This window comes from Felis catus, chromosome D1, assembly GCF_018350175.1.
Source record: "Felis catus isolate Fca126 chromosome D1, F.catus_Fca126_mat1.0, whole genome shotgun sequence".
In the NCBI taxonomy this organism is placed as follows: domain Eukaryota; kingdom Metazoa; phylum Chordata; class Mammalia; order Carnivora; family Felidae; genus Felis; species Felis catus.
The window spans coordinates 88,104,639-88,121,481 of NC_058377.1; the positions used below are offsets into that span (position 1 = coordinate 88,104,639).

Consider the following 16,843-nt stretch of genomic DNA (forward strand, 5'->3'; position numbering starts at 1 on the left):
GTGCTGTGAGGTCAAAGGCATCTGGCGCATTTCTCAGGCCCAACCTCCCCGCATGGTGGCCTCATGGGCAGGCAGCTGGTCCAGGAGGCCAGAGTAGCACCCTTCCCACACCCCTGGCAGGGGGCGGCGTGAAAGCGGGCCTCTCTCCACTTCACCGGGGTGCGGCTCCCTTGGCCTACGGGCCACACCTCCCCTGCACCTCACCTAGGGAGCTCACTGCTGCCATGTGCAAGAGCCCTGCCTGCCTCAGCCGTGCCCGGCGTCTGTGCCGACAAGAGACCACAAACTCTTTCACCATATGGAAGCCAGACGGGCGAGGGCTTCCGACGTGATCACAAACACAGTGAGGGCACTTGCCACCACCCATCAGCCTCTGCCAAGCAAGGCAGGCTTGGGAAGAGGCTGTGGCCCCGCTGTCCTGCTGATTTATCTCACAGACCCCTGGGGCGGGGAGGGGGGGGGTGTCTTTTGTTTAGGGTCTCTGGATAGCATTCCTGCTTGGGTTCGGCAGAGAATAATCACACAAAACTTGCCTCCCCTTCCTCCACGGTCTAAGGCAAAAAGGTGACCCATTCACACTGTCAGGTAAAGAGTTTCTAGAAACTTCTAGGAGGAGGTAGGGGCATGGGGCTCCTGAGGCCTGACAGAGATTAAGGGGGGAATTCCTGACTGGCAGCTGGTGGCTTTGACCCAAGCCATAGATGGCAGGACACCCAGCCGGTGCAGGCTCCTAGGACTGACCTTGCTTTCTGTACCCACATCCCCACTGCAGCTTCAGGAAAGACTCTGGCACTGGCTTCTGGACAGTAAAGCCATATTGCTACCATCTGTTGAGGACCTACTATGTGCTGAGCAAGCATGAGGTCACTCTGCAAGCATTACCCTCTTTCTAATACAGCCACCCTGCAGGGGAGGTATAATTATTGGTGTGCGTTTTACAAATGTGGAAACTGAGGCTTTGAGAGGTTTGGACATACGTCCAAGGCCACATAGCTAGCCACTGGCAATCTTTCCGGCTTCAAAAGGAAAAACAAACAAACACAAGATTCTAGGGTCTTTGACGAGACCAAACTGCCACACACAAAATGCTGTGAGCCTGCTGGCTGGCCCAAACCTGGGAGGCAGGCAGGCTGGAGAGAAGGCTCGCCTCAGTGGCTCACCCAGGCCCCACCCGAACTCCCAGCGTCTACACCCACAACCTCACCTCCATCAGCCTTGAGGTCCGCAAGGAATGAATGGAGGGCTGGGCCGGGCCCCAAAGCCTCAGGTGTATTCTCTAGACCTCTCAAGAGTCTTTTCCCCCTTGATGTCCAATATTAAAGTAGCAAAGCAGGGGCAAGTCCCAGACGGCTGTCCCGTCCGAGGTGGGGCATGAAAGTAGGGCCAGAAATCAGCCCGACCTGACCGCATCTCAGCTGCTACCCTGTCCTCATCCTCAGTTTCTGGAATGTCAACAGCTCAGCCTTGGAAGCCACTGTCAAGAAAGCAGAGTCCATTCCCTTTCAAGCTGGGACTTCCCAGCACCGAGGCTCTCTGGGATCCTGGCGGTACTGCAGACAAAGGGGATTGTGGCTGCCGCGTTACAAAAACACTCCCAATGAATGAAGCCCCTAGGCCTGGCAGTTCCCAATCTTCTTTTCTGTGAGCCCGGGTGGCCCCAACAATGGGGCAGGAAGTCAGACGCAACAGGCAGCCCCCGCGGGCGCTTGTCAACGGCTGGGCCAGGATCCTGTCCTGTCTCCATCCCCCGTTATGTGGCACTGCCACTTCCTTTGTCTGCCCCCCGTCCCTGGCTCATTCCTTGTCAGGGGCTGGACAGATGCCCACCCTCAGGCTGGCCACCCCGAGCCCGTGAACTCACGTCTGCTGGGGAAGAGGCCCCGAGTAGTTGAGGGCGAGCTGCCTAAATCACGCTGGGTGGAGGGGGTGCTGACCAAGAGACCTGGCTCCTGGGGTCTTGCCTCCTCTCTCTTGGGAGGCGGGGGGAGACCCAGCACCCCTGACGATGTGAACGCTGCGCTATCGTAATCAGACCTCCCTGCCTGAGCTCTGATCTGCCACTTCCTAGATGTGACCTGGGCGGCCCCTTTTATCCCTTTCAGGCCTCAGTCTGCTCATCTGTAAGTGGGAACAGTAATGGCTTCCTCCAGGAGCTACTGTGAGAGCTAATCAGAGAACTGTGTATGCAAAGTGCCTTATAAACGATAAAGCTTTGACTAGATTCTTCCGGCCCACGTGAAATAAATCAAATCGAATCACTCTCCAGCTTCCATACTTAGCAACAGCAGCCCATCTTGTGTAGGTGCTATGGGCAAACGAGCATGCAAGGGGCCCGGGTACCCCGCTGACTGTGGAGTGTGTGACCCTCAGTCTGCTTGGTCTCTGAACCAATGGGAGGATGAAATCCAGTTTTTTAAATCCTTGGGTGGTGGGTTGTGATAAACCTAAAGCGTGTACACATCACTCCTCCAAACAGTCCTCACTGAGGCCTTTGTGACACCTGGTCTACTTCTTCTCTGTCGCTCGCCTGGCTCCCTGGCTCCTGTCAGGCCTGTGTTAAAGTAAGCAAAGACAGGGGCCGAGGTGGGGGGTACACGGGAGGGAGAACACACACACATGCTGAGTAGATGCGATGTTTAAGTTCACTATTGTTTCTGGGTTATTTATGCATTAAACACAATTTCGTTACTTTAGGCCTTCCAGAAGGTTGAGGAAAACAGTAATTATACTGATAATCGCAGCTCCCACATCCGAAGAGCTTACTGTTCACTACTTCCTTTAAATGTATCACCTCCCATGATTGCCACAAAAACCTTTGGAAGCAGATCAAGTCATTTTCCAGCTGAGAAGTTGAAGCCCGAGAAATTAAGTATCTTGCCCAAAGTCACCCAGCTAGGGACTGGCAGGGCAGAGACCCCACGTGGTAGTTTGACGCCAGTGTCCAACCTTTAGGCCCTTTGTCCTATTTCGATAACTGAACAAAGTATTCAACTGCCTATTGAGTGCCAGGGACAGTTCTTGGTGTTGGGCACAGTGGGAACAAAGCCTATCTATGGTACATTCTAGAGCGTGAGGAGAGGGGGCAGACCATTAAGTAGACAAGTACGGAAGAGCCGGGTAACATCGGGTAGAGGAAGGTGCTCTGAAGAAAAGAAAAAGTGGGTGAAGTGATGGGGAAGGACCAGGCGTGGGAGGAACGACCCCTGCACACGGCAGGACCATAAACAGTGGGGTCTTTGCTCTGCCACTTGAGAGGTTACTGGATGCGCCGGTCTGGGGAACACAGGCCAACAAGCACTAATTCACCCAATAGCCATTCTCATTTCTTTTCCTTCCGCTTTGGGTAGCAGATGGGAGATTTAATGCACAAAAACGGGGAGAGGAAAAGAGAGAAAAGAGCTTAACGCTGCAAATCTTCTTGAAATGGTATTTAAGGGAACCCTAAGTCAGTAGCAGAAAGCCCTCACTGCCATCATCTCTATTATTTGATAAGAAAACACTTTCGCAAGCTGAGCAAAAGATTAACGAGCCCACTTCTTCAGACTGAGCACACAGCCTATCCGTGGCGCCTCCTATTTATGTGAAGCGCTCGGCTGAGGGGAGACCTCCCCCCTTCTGCATCTGGAGTAGAACAAAGAGGCGCCTCTCCTCTCTTTGTACCTCACTCGTATGGGGAGTGTCTCCCCACAACTTGGGGAGTGCCCCTTGAGGAGGCAGAATCTGGAAGCAGAGGGGCCAGCAGAGGTGACTCACTTCACACAGGGGGAAACTGAGGCTCGGGGGGGGGGTGGCGCTGGACGTGCTCAATCCCAGAGCCAGAGGGGCAGGAGCTGACCCCGACCCTGACCCTCAGGCACCTCTGAGGTTGTACTTCTCCACCAGAGAGCGGCTCCAGCCCCACCTAGACATATTTGCCTAGATACGCGGTCAGTGAGAACTTGAGAGAACAAAAACCAAATTCTCTCCCCCGAATTCTTGTGTTTCTAAAATGTAGATTCAGTTTTGTCATGAAACACGTACTTTGAAACAACAGAAGTCCCTCTGTGACTTTTGCGGCCCAGGCCACCCAGCCTGTCCCAGTCTCCTGTGGCTGCCCTTGAAGGCCCGGTTAAAAGCCTCGGCTGTTCTGACGCCCTCCCCCAAGTCCGTCAGGCTTCCTGAGATCCCCCTGCACATGGTGGTGGTGCTGATGACAGAGCGTCCCATGTGCTGCTCTCAGCGCTTTCGGTCCATTAACTCCCTCCCCACCAATACCCCTGCTAAGAAGGGACCGAGGCCCAGAGGCTGAATGCCATGCCCACTTTGTAAGTGGCAGGGCTGGGACTGAACCCAGGCAGGCCGCATGGCCCGAGGGCCGACCCCACGCATCATCACGCAGCCGAGCTGTCTCTTACGCTGTCTGGTGGGTTTCGCTCATTTGTCGTCTCCTGTCTTGTTTCTGCCTCCCTCATTAGGCTGGAGACTCAGGCATATAAGCCATTCTTCATAATTCTCTTAATACCCCTTCCCTACTGAGCAACAGAAATCCAGAGAGAAATGTGAGTTAGTAACTAAAGCACTTAAGATGCTATCTGTCTCTGAATATGTGTCCTATAAATGCTGGCTATGATTAGCCACAGTAGTGTCTGTAAGTGGTGGTAATGGTCATAGTTACACGTCAGTGGTAGTCGTAGTGGTTAGGTAAGTAATAGTATTTATTACTAACAGCGATGGCACTTGAAAGTCACACTTTAAGCAATGTCATTCTAGGGCAATGGAGACAGCCTACTGCGGGTGTCAAACATGTCATCTAAACACGTTTATGACCATTATAATGACGGGGAGGAGGGTGGGCAGCCACCATTTAATAAACACTTGCCGTGCGCCAGGTGCTAAGCTACGCGCTTCACTGTATCATCTCATTTATTGCCATCTCACCTTCACCATTTCACCAATGAGGAAACTGAGGCCTAGAAACAGGAGCTGACGCTTCATACTGCTGGGAGATGGTGGAGAGAACACCTCCGGGATGACCCAAGAGGCTCCTGGAGTCTTCCTCTTCTTCCCCAGCACCTAAAACCACAGGTGAGCGACTTCCGGGGGAGTGGGTGGGACCCGTGACGGCCGACACCTTTGCTGGCTCCATCGCTTCCAAATTCTGTGCACATACCTGCTGGAAACTTCTTGACTAGCATGACACGGAACAGAGCGGCCAAGAGCTGGGCCAGGATCTCACCTGGACAAGGGTTTCGACCTGCGAGCAGGCCCTGTAGTCTCAGCAGAACTAACGCTATGCGGACTGTGTTCTCAGATGACGACCAAACTGGCCCCTCGTCCCTCCTGAGCCTGTCTGGTGGTGCAGAACCACATGCCAGGCTGCTCCAGGCTGGGGCGTCGGGGTGGATCTCGGTAGGAATGCCTCTCCTCCCAGCACCAAGGCAAACAGAGAAGAAAGGGCTTCCCCCTTACTCTCAGAGGGGTCCAGGCATCAAGTGGGGAAGGAAAACCAGCCAATCGCAGAAAGCACTGAGCTGGATGACAGGGCCAGGGCCCTCCAGGCCACAAGCCTGGTCCGCGATTCATCCTGTACCACGACTCCTGTTCTCCGGCTCAGCCACGCCGCCCCTTTCTGTCTCTCCTAGGTACCGTGTTCTCTCCCACCGCGAGGTCTCTGAGTGCTGTTCCCTCTGCCAGGGACAAATGGTCATGCTAATAATCATAGCAGCTAACATCTGGCATTTACTGTGCCCCAGGTACTGTTCCAGAAGTGTTAGGAACGTTAACTCACTTAGACCTCACACCTTGCAAGTGACTGTAATGACATGTCAGTGGTCCGCAGAACCCAAGCTTTGGAGGGACTGACTGCCCAAAGGCTCTGAAATCAGTGAGTGGCAAGGCCAATCTGAAAGGCATGGTGTTGAATAGCAGTCCCCTCCTCAGATAGGGCTCTGACAGCCGAGGAAATCACGACACCAGACGTTCCCAGGCTCCATCTCAAATCAGGCTGGCTAGGCTCCCACGCTCCTCCTGGCTTAGTGTCCTGAACACCAGGACACTCCCTCCACAAAGGGGCACCGTGCGGGGCCGAGGAGAGGGAAGAGGCTTAAGCAAACACATTGCCTTGTGCACACGTGGCTTGCGTCATTTCTAGTATTCCCAGATATCCCTCAAAGGCCTGGCTTTGCTGCTGCTGCTGCTGCTGCTGCCGCCAGATCAGATGCACTTGGGATTGCTACCTGCTGAGCCCGGGCCCTCCAGCCCCCAAGGTTCTGAAGCAGAAAATTAGTTCTCCTCCTGTGTACCTCAGCCCCCTCTGCACCTCGGACCGTATCTGTCTCCCTCGTGTGCTCTGCTTGATGATGCTTTCTCCCGGACATTTGCGGGCGAGCTGGCAGATCTCTTGCCGCTCCTGTGTGTCCACGCGACCTGTCTCCCCGCTTCCCAGACGCCTCGTCCCCCGAGGCGTGAGGACCAAGGAGGTACCTTCCACCCAGGAGGCCATTTCAGCCAGCTCATCCCTCTGCCCCCAGGCATGACTAGCAGGGACCACACTTAGCCAGATGGCTGTCCATTCTCCTCCAGACCTCGGGGGAAGGAGGCTCCCCCATCTCCATGGGCAACCCTGGATCTCTGACAGCAAGTTCTTTCACTTTTCAAGCCCGGTCTCGGGTGATGGCATGCCCTGCAGGGCAGCAGCTGTGACTAATCCTGGGTTTGAGACCCTGCCTCGTGCCTCGCTGGTGTCTATGATGCAAAGCTGGCGGCAAGAAAGGCGCTCTGGGAGGGTGCAGGGAGGCTCTGTCTGCGAGGCTCTCCCAAGGTGGCGGGGGAAGTGTCCTGGGAATGGAGAGGCAGGTGGGGCTGGAATGGCCCCAGTGGAGGTGGCCCCCAAGGCCAAGACCCACCCGGGATTGCCTTGAGAGCTTTAGGACCAGGTCTGAGTAGCCGGGTGGGACGGCTGTAGCTTGGCACCGTGAAGGGCAAGGGCTTTCGGGTCAGAGGGACCTGGTTCAAGTCCCTGCCCGGCCACTTACCAGCGGGTGCCCCTCTGGCCTCACGTCCTCATCTGTAAAATGGAGGGAATCCTGGGGCACGTGGTGGCTCAGTCAGTTAAGTGACCGATTCGATTTCCGCTAGGGTCATGATGTGTTAGTGAGTTTGAGCCCTGTGTTGGGTTCTGCGCTGACAGTGTGGAGCATGCTTGGGATTCTGTCTCTCTCTCTGTTCCTCCCCAACTTGTGCTCTCTCTCTCTCAAAATAAATAAATAAACTTAAAAAAAATGTTTTTAAATGGAGATAACGCTAGCACCTACCTTGCTGATCTGTGGGGCAGGAAAGAAACACAAGTGGGTAGAAATGCCCTCTAGAAGGAAGAGCTGGCCGCTTTATGTGCGCTATCTCGCTTCATCTTCCCCGTTTTACAGGTGAGGAGCCGGAAGCGTGGAGGGGCCCGTGTGGGAGGCTGGACCTGAGCCCAGGCCTGGGCACAAAGCCTGGGGGCTTTCCCCGGTGCCGCCGGCTCCCCATTCCGCGCAAGCCTGCCCGAGAGTGCCTGCCCGTCCCTTGCAAAGCGCCCCGCTCGCCCACCCTGAGCTCCTATTGTTTCTGCTACTCCCTCCTCCCACCTCCCTCCTCCCACCTCCACTCCTCCCAAATCCGGAGCAGGAGCAGGGAGCTCCGGGGAACAGGGCCCCTTCTGGGGAGACACGAAAGCCCCACTGAGCAGTGCAGAGGCAGCACGTGGCCTAGCAGGGAAAGCCATATGACCTTCACACAGGAGGGGTGAACACACGTCCCACCCTTCATCGGCACGGATGGGGCCACACAGCCCCCCTGTGGGAAGGAAGAAGGGTAATTTCCTCAGAGCAGAAATCTGAGCACAGACTTGAGTGGCACCATCAGTGTCGCCATGTGGCCAAACCCGTGCCACCAAACTGAGCTCTGGGACTACCCCCCCCCCCCCCATCACGCTGGCAATCAGAGACCCTGTCTGATTCTGGCTGGGCGGACGCCCCCACTCCCGACATGGGACACAGGGAGGAGCTTCAAGAGTCGATGATGTGGGGGATACAGCGGGGGGAAAGACACAGACAGGCATCCCAGCCATCCCCAGACTCACAAAGCCAGGGCCCTGCAAAAACCCCAGCTCCTCGCGGGCAAGGGGAGGAGGAAGTCTCCCAGAGCTTCGGTGAGGATATCAGAGTGGCAGTGCCTCAAGGAGACGTGTGGCCCAGCCTGCAGCCGAGCGTGGGCTCAGTGGGCCCAGGAAGGGCCAGCCGGGGCCTGCCTCGTCGGCGTGGGTCCAAGTGCAGTGGGATCCACTTCAGCAGCCCAGAGCCGGGCCACCAGACAGCTGTCAGGCTGTCCGCCAGCCTGGGTATTTTTAGGGTGTCCTCCTTTTGGTGCCCAAATCCCAAACGTTTGGATACTTTTTTCCTAATCGTGGCTCCAATTTCTCATGTATCTAATAGTCATTTGAAATGATTCATGGAAAAATGCCTTAGCTACCAATTTCTTTGTGCCACAGACAGTGTGGTTTTTAAATAACAAGCTACTTAAACACACACGTGTGCACGTAACCACCGAAGCTCTGCTATCACAATTACACACAGACAAAGACCCAGGTCACAGAGAAACTCTGGTGCCGTTTTAGAGCACTGGGGGCTGGGAACCGTCCCAGGGGAAAAGCCAGAGGGCAGCCGCAAAGACATCCAAGGGGTTCTGGGCTCAACGCCTGCAGAGGGGCACCTCCCTGGCCTGCCCCACAGCCAACAGCCACGGTCGCAGCCAGAGGGCCAAACAGCCCAGGCCGGGCCAGTGGGCCCAAAGAAGGCTCATCTTCTCCCAGCCACCTTTGCTTGGGTGACCAGGCCCAGTCCAGCGCCCTCAGGACCTCACCAAACAATAAGCAAGCTGCCCCCGCCGCAACACTTTTTTCCTTGCCCTTTCTCCTTCCCGGCCAACTCTGGAAACCACAACAATTTCTCCACAAAGCAGAAACAGCTGGGGCTTAGGGCCTAGGCTCTGGTTCCACCTTCCAGCTGGGTGCTTCGTCAGGAAGCCTGGGGCCTCCACCTGCTGCCTTCTTGCTGGGTGTCAGCAGAGCGCCCTACCTCGGCCCTGCATTCTCTGTCCACCTTGAAGATAACGACGATCCAGCAATGACACCAGTCATAACAGCAGCAGTGGTAGCATTTACTGGGAATCTACTTTGTGTGTGTACGGGGTCATTACTGCCGTAGGTCTCTTGTAATGAAAGACAGTACTGTCTGTGCAGTGCTGTGAGCGGAGCTTATGTGGCCCTGGCAAGTTATCAAGTCTCTCTCTGCCTCCACTTACTCATCTGTAAAATGGGGCTGTGACGCACACCCACTTCCCGTGTGTACACCAGTGAGTGTTCGCATGTAAAGTGCTCAGCACAGGCCCTAGCACACAGTAAATCCTCAGTAAATCCTCAGTAAGATAGTGTCGACTATCACCATTCAGTCCTTACAACGGCGTCATCACCACCCCTCTGTTTACAGCAGAGGCCCAAGGGGTCTGAAACCTTGCACAAAGTTCTCAGGGTGCATGAACGCAAACCACCTGACTCCTGGGCCCCTGCATTCCCAGCTCGCCGGGTTTGCCACGTGTCCGCAGGATTTCCCGTGTTTCACGGTGGCTGCTTTGAATGAAGTAGGGTGCGTTGCACCTTTGTTTTCCGTGACTGTGGGGGCACTGGAGGGGTGGCCTGGCTGCGGAGCAGGTGTGAGAACCACAAAGTTGACGAGACCTGGTGCCACTCAAAGGCAACAGCCAGCTGGGGTGGGGGCTGGGGAGAGCAGCAGCCTTCTGTCGTCGAGGCCGCGGGTCACCTTCCTCCACCCTGAGGTACAGAGCTCCTTGGGCTCTCTCGCGCCCCAGGGCCTGCTGGGTGGTGGAATGCGTGCTGGTGGGTCTTCCTAAACCAAAGCCAGTCTTTCTCACTCCCGGGACCTTCAGGCACACAACTCTCGAGCCCATGGACAGAGCCAGCAGGGAGGCTGTGTTGGCCTCCAGGTGAGGCGCATGCCAGCATTTATGATGTTCTGGGCAAATTATAAAAAAGGATCCTTTCTAGTGAGAAAAAAATTTGAAAGCAGTCAAGACCAATTAGAAAAGGCACTCTGTCTGCAGGCGGACATGACCCTGTGCTTGTCCCCTGCCTGTGCCCCTCATTGGGTCCCCTTGTGCAGTGCAGAACCTTCACATCTGTTCTTAGCAGCCCTGCTCCCAGATGGGGAAGGGTTAGGCTCCTGTAGTGGGAGCAGCAGGCCTGGATCCTGAGGCTATTCAACCAGTAACCTGCCAGACTGTGATGTTTTCGTCTGTGACATGAGGGGACGGGGCACAGCGTGCCTCAGATCCCTACCAACAACAAAGAGGACGGTGGCATCATCATGATGAAAACAGGTGACAGAGGGCCAGGTACCACCCACACACTGTCCTGCGTGCTTTTTCTCAGAGCCCTGGCTCACTCCGTTCTCAGGCAGGTGTGATACCTGTTTTCATGAAAGAGGCAAAGGAATTTCGGAGAGCCCAGGAACTGAGCGACAGAGCTGGAAAATCAGAGACGGAAGCCAAAACCCGTCATGAGCCTCAGAGAGCCCTGGGTGTCTCAACCCTGGGTGAAAAGTCCCATCGCACGCCAGGGCCAGGCCTTGATTCGTGTGAATCATCAGCCGCTTCCTCAGAGGCACGCAGGCTGGCACCAGTCGGTCAGCCGGCACACCGGGTGGTGCGCCCCCCCCAACCTGGTGTGCAGCCCAAGAGAGACCCCTACCGCTCATTGTTCAGGGCCATCCTCGGGGGGTCCAGGTTGGGGTTCTCCATGGACTCCATCTGTGGACACCGCAGGAAGTAGTAGAGCGTGTGGAGGGCGTCGGGGGACCAGGTGACGGGCTGGGGTGGCTGACGGGCCTGGCGGGCGGGGCTGGAGCCAGGACAGAGCGGGTGGCGCCCCTGCATGTGATGCATGGCGCGGGAGACCAGGTCACCTGGCGGGGAGGGCAGAAGGGAGAGACAGAGAAGAAAACGTCTGAGTTCGCTGCCCACATTCCTCCAAGGCTGCTTGTAGCTAATGAGAAACCGCTCCCCTTGCCTGGGCGCCTAATTACTGTTTACCCCGGAGCCAAGAGGCGGGGGAGGTGGAAACTGTCACCCAGACACGCACAAGAGCAAGTAAGTTTTCCTTTCGCTGCGGGTTTTGCCTTAACAGCTGAACTAAAAAGCCCTGGCAGGACCGTCTTATGCTAATGCGGTTTCTTTTTCGACATCCCCACTCCCTCCAACACCCCATGGCTCTCTTTGAGCCAGGGAGTCCCAGCCTCAGACACCCAGCACCAGGGTGTGACACCAGCAGGGAGGTGACGGCCCCGGGTTGTCGTCCTGTGCAACGCCCAGGTCCTTCAGCAGGGAAGGCGCCTCCATCCCCAACACGTCAGGTAACACTGCCATCATCGCCACCATTGAGTGCTCACTACATGCCGAGTGTTCGGTTTCCTACAAAAGAGCTTTCGTTCGACCCTTATGATGCTGGGGCCAAGTATTATCCCCCAAATACAGATGAAGAAATGGAGGCTTACCTGGTAAACAAACACTTACTGACCCCCTCCAGTCCCCTGGTCACCGGGAGGCCACCGTGTACAGAACTTAACCAGCCAAGGTCCTGTGGCTAGTAGATGGTAGAATCTACACTTGAATGCAGGTCTCTGACTCCAAAGACCATGAGCTGAACTGTGACCCAGACCTGACCCACTGGAGTCTGTGGGGTCCTTGGGTCCCCATATCCTGCGCTGTGTTTCTGCCCAAGTCAAGTCTTTTCAATATCCCCGCTGGCCTGGGACAGGAAATGTCCCATCATTGTGTGAGGCCACAATGCTGAGAAAGGATGGGCCAAACAGCCCCAGGCACCTGCCGGCCCCTCTGTTCCGGGAAAAGTGTCACCCTTCCATTCTCCTCTGGCCTGAGAACTCAAGGGGGGGTGGTGGGACACGACTCCCCTGTGGGCCAGCTTCCCCCCCACCTGTGGCAGTGCCTCTGGACGAGGCCGGCCCTAAGGCGAGAAAAACAAGCAGGTTTTAACCTGGCGAAGAGAAGTGTCATTCCATGTTTGGCAGGACCAGTTCATTTATTCAATTGATCTTCATTCTATAGCTTCTTCGAGTCTGGTTCTCTGCCCCACTGCATCCTAGCACCCTGCACAGGGTCTACCACATAAGAGGTGCTCAGCAAACATTTACAGAATAAAAAAAACTAGCCTTGCGCATTCATTCCATTTCATTTCAAAATACAGCTTCTGGGTGTGTGTGGGGGTGGGGTGGGGGGCTGCACTTAGGTCCGTTAGCGGCCAAGTTCTCCTGGGACAGCCTCGGCAAGGGAAAATGACACCCCTGGAACTGGAGATCTCCACTAGGAAAGAGAGCCCTGTGCCCCCACCCCCACCTCCTCCCTCCTTCCTCTCTCTGCACCTGACTCTGTTCCTCGCTGGTGCCCCCCTGGAGTGGCCGAGAGCGGGGACGTGTGGACACCCGGCTCCCATCCTCAACACTCTGCTTTCATCGGTCTGGGGCGGGACCTACGCATCCTATCTTGTAAAAGCTCCCTCGGTGAATCTAATGTCTGGTGAGGTGAGAGAATCAGCAGGTTAACAGGTGAGAGCGCAGATCCCAGAGTCAGGCACTCCGGGCTTCCAGTCAGGGCTCTGGCACTTGCAACCCTGTGCCTTACGTAAGTTTCTCACCAGTGCCTCCATCTCCTCATCTGTAAAATGGAATAATCGTATCTCACCTAAACATTCGGAGGATTCAAATAAATAATAAATGTGAAGCACTTAACGTCATGCTTGGCACAGAGTCCTTGGTAAAGATGAACCGTAACGCCATTATTACTACTCTTGTTCCTCTCTTCTCCAGGCCACCTCCCGTGGCCTCGCTTCCAGGACTTTTTTCCACGCCATTAAACCTTACCCCACATTTCCCAGGGGAGGAGGAGTCTGAGCCCTGCGATGCCAGCTCCCAGCCCCGCTCTCGGACTCCTGGGCGGCAGAAACTGGCACCGACAATCCTGCCTCCCAGCAGCGAGTTGCACAGCTAACTTGGCTTCGAGAAGTTGCAACCTGGCTTCCATTTCTCCAGGTCGAAATGCCATAACTTTTGGCAGGGTCACAGGACCAGGGGGGAGAAGCCAAAGAATCCCTGATTGCATCAGAGGGAGAGAAAGAGAGAGAGAGAGAGAGAGACCTTGTGGAAATGCTTCAAAGGCTCGACAAGGTAGAAGCCATTATCATTCATCATGTTTATGATTATTTTATTGTTACCGGTGTAGAACCCTTTCGGCAGCACATTCCCAGCCAGGATGCAGGCAAGAAAATCGAGTAAGAAAGTAATAAGTGGAAGCAACTCTTAAGTGTTCCCTAAAGGGAAGCCAGGTACTGAGAGAGGCCTTCCAGAGGTTCGGGGGACAAAGGCAGCAGTGTGGCAGCTGGGGACGGAGGTCCCCAGACCCTCAGTCACAAGCCCAGCTGCGTGCCTTCGGTCTCTCACAGACCAAGAAGCAGATGCCTGCAGACAACTCAGATCAGGCATCTAAAAACTCACACGGCTCTGCAGCCCTCATTCACAGCCAAAGCAAACGGCTCGCTTTGGGTTACTCTCCCCAGGGTGGTTTTCCTCCCTGTTCCCTGATATTTTTTAGGCTTGAGAGTGGGGAAAACATAGATTAAATCTCATTTAATCTGCACAACCACCCCATAAGGGAGGTATTTCCAGTTTACAAATGAGGAAACAGGCTCGAGGATGTTAAATGGTGGTAAGTGAACCAGCCGGGACTTAACCTGGGGACCCCGCATCCCAAACGCATGCTCTTGGTCACTGCTCCACAGTGTGGTCTGCATACTGGGACAGGTCTGCAAACTGTGTGTTACCTTTTTTTTTTTTTTTTTTTTTAACTGGATCACAACAAGTTAATTCCAGAAATTGAGAGTGAGCTTTAAAAGATTCTCAGAGTTGGGGCGCCTGGGTGGCTCAGTCTGTTAAGTGTCTGACGTTAGCTCAGGTCATGCTCTCACAGTTAGTGAGTTCGAGCCCTGCATTGGACTCTGTGCTGACAGCTCAGAGCCTGGAGCCTGCTTTGGATTCGGTGTGTCCCTTTCTGTCTGACCCTCCCCTGCTCTCGCTCTCTCTCTGTCAAAAATAAACAAACATAAAAAAAATTTTTTTAAATAAATCTCACAGTAATTTGACAGAGTGATTTTATGTCTAATAATTTTTTACAAATTGGCTTGCGTTTTACATGTCTTTGATTTCATTTTTTAGACGCTCATTTTCATTGTATTTTATAGAAGCTTTGGTCGGCAATTAAGAGTGGGGACAAAGATTCCCTGGCCTGTCACCACGGCTGATTCGAGAAGTCATGGCCCAGACTGGATGACACTCTTGATTTAGTGCAGGTGGGCACTCAGAGCTGCTTCAGAAATGCCTTTGCGCTGGAGAATCAGCTGATCCTAAGCTCAATGAAACCTCCGTCTGAAGCCCAGAAACGCCCACAAGGTACGGAAAAGCAGGCCCTCACTGCTTGCTAATCATGAGAGCCTTGGTTAGAGGCGCTACAGGTTTCTGGTCTGTCCAACCCTCATTATGAGCCATCAAATGAAAACAGCAGTAAGAGTCTGGAATGCAGCTCTGTCTTCAAAATGAGGCCTACGCCGTCTGGCTACCTTTAAAAAGAAGGTATCTCGTGTTCCCTCCCAGTTACATGTTGATGGGGAGAGAGGGACAGAGAGACAAGCGCCTGAGTTCTCTATGCAGCTGGACCTGACATAAAAAAGAAACTTCTAAACCCACCTGGCAGGCTGGTCCTGGCTCAAGTGCAGGGAGTTAATGCGTGTTAAACCCGGGGTAAACTCTTAGGTCCAAGGAGTTCAGTGCCAAGTATCACTAGCCTCATTAAGTTCTTCAGTTTCATAAAATCTGCATTATCTGCCTCCACCTTTGTCTCCTCCCTCCTGCAGAGTGGGTTCACAAAATCCCTGGTTTCAGGGTGAGGGAGGTGGGGCAGCATGGCACATGACACAGCCTGTTCAGTCGTCTGGGGAAAGATGCTACGGGGATGCTTCTTCCCTCTGCCCTGAGGAGTGGCTGGGCCAGGATGTGGACAGATCCTAGGTGGGTTTTAGGAAGCAAACACTGGACAATTCAGAACTCATTCCTCTGCACACACGCACATGCGCACACAAGCACGCACACACACACACACACACACACACACACACACACACACGATGAGGCACTATTCTAATCACGGGGACACAGTACAGTGGGGACCAAAACAGAGAAAGTCTATTCTCATGAAGCCGACATTCTAGGCAGAGGAAAGAGATGATGAACTATTTACAAGTAAATAGTTACAAGTGCTTTGAAAGAACTGAAGTTCTAAGAGGGAAGATGGAGGGATGAGAAGGGGGTGCTCAGGGAAGGCCTGTCTAGTAAGGTATGATCTGGGCAGAGACTTGGAGAAAATGAAGGACGAACATATTTGGGTTTCTGGGGGGAAATGGTCACAGGCAGAGGGGACAGCTAGTGCAAAGGCCCTGGGCTGGGAGAATCCTGGCCAGGAGGCCAGGGTGGCTGGAGCACAGTTAACAGGAGTAGAGTAGTAGGCAATGAAGCCAGATCATATATTAGATCTTGGGCTACGGTGAGGATTTTGGATTTCACTGAGTGAGCTGGGAAGCAATGGGGTAGGGGGATGGAGGGATACTGAGCAGATGGGTGGTATCTGACATGGCTCTAGTTTGGGCTGAGTTGACAGGAGTGGAGGTGGCAAAAGGGCAAACTAAAACTTGGGCTGTTTATAAAAGGAAGAACCAATAGGGGCTGAATGTTAAGGGCAGATGATGGCAAGCCCTTCCCTTGAGGAAAGTTTCTGAATGGGCTTCCCTTTGCCCGGCTGTGGACGGTAACACCCACAGAAGCTGCCATGGTAAAAGGAAAGGATCAGACTCCAAACCTGATCTCAGCTGAGATGCTGGTGGCTGTGCCGCTAGCCACATCTAGGAAGCCCACAGCCGGAAGCAATTCGAAGGGTGGCCACTTAAGGCAGACATACCTGAGCCCACTTCCTCCAGGGTCCCGGGGCAGCTATGTACCGGCCCTGACTGCTGCGGCGCCCCCAGGAGACAGACAGCTGGAAGTCCTGCTTTCTCTCCCAGCCCTGTTATGAATCTGCTCTGTGACCTTGAACCAGGCACTTTCTTTCCCGCTCTGGGAAGGGAGAGGAAGGATGGAGGGAGGAAGGGAGGAAGCTGTGTCCTGAAGAAGCAAAAAGGTTGTCATTCACCATTCAGAAAGCTCAAGGAAATCAGAAATGGGAAGGGGGAGAGCAGAGTGAAACTCCATCTGTTTCCACACCATGCACTTCTGTCCCTGGATGTGGGACCGCCCACCACTGGGAGGTCCCATGGCACAGGAAGGGAGAACTAAGGAGGAGTGGGCAGTTTGATTTCTTAAATAATTGGGACGAAAGAGAGAGAGAGAGACAGAGAGAGAGATCAGGAGATGAATGAGATTTCTCACCCAACACACTCTTTTCAACCAGCTGCCAAACGGTAATGACCTAGACCAAGGCATTCCCCCGTGTCCTGCAGAGCCCTGAGATCCTAGGAGAAGCAGCCCAGGGTCACTGCAGGGCTGAGGCCACACGCCAACACAACCTCCCTTCAGCCAGAGGAGCTCTGCTTCTATCTTCCATTTTCTACACTGAGACTTCGGTGGGGGGGGTGTGCTTTCTTTCAGGGAAGAATAACAGTTATAGATGCAGAGCATTTGGGGCCAGGCTGTAAAATACC

General features: G+C 54.3%; 1 protein-coding gene across 2 annotated transcripts in view; it reads right to left on the minus strand.

Moving 5' to 3' along the window:
- Positions 1 to 16,843, minus strand: part of ABTB2 (ankyrin repeat and BTB domain containing 2) — a 174,750-nt gene that overhangs the window by 29,683 nt on the left and 128,224 nt on the right. For both annotated transcript variants that reach the window (XM_003993156.5, XM_019812251.3), the window contains exon 3: positions 10,781 to 10,994. In XM_003993156.5, the coding sequence (XP_003993205.1) occupies positions 10,781 to 10,994 (214 nt within the window). The remainder of the gene's footprint in view (positions 1 to 10,780; positions 10,995 to 16,843) is intronic.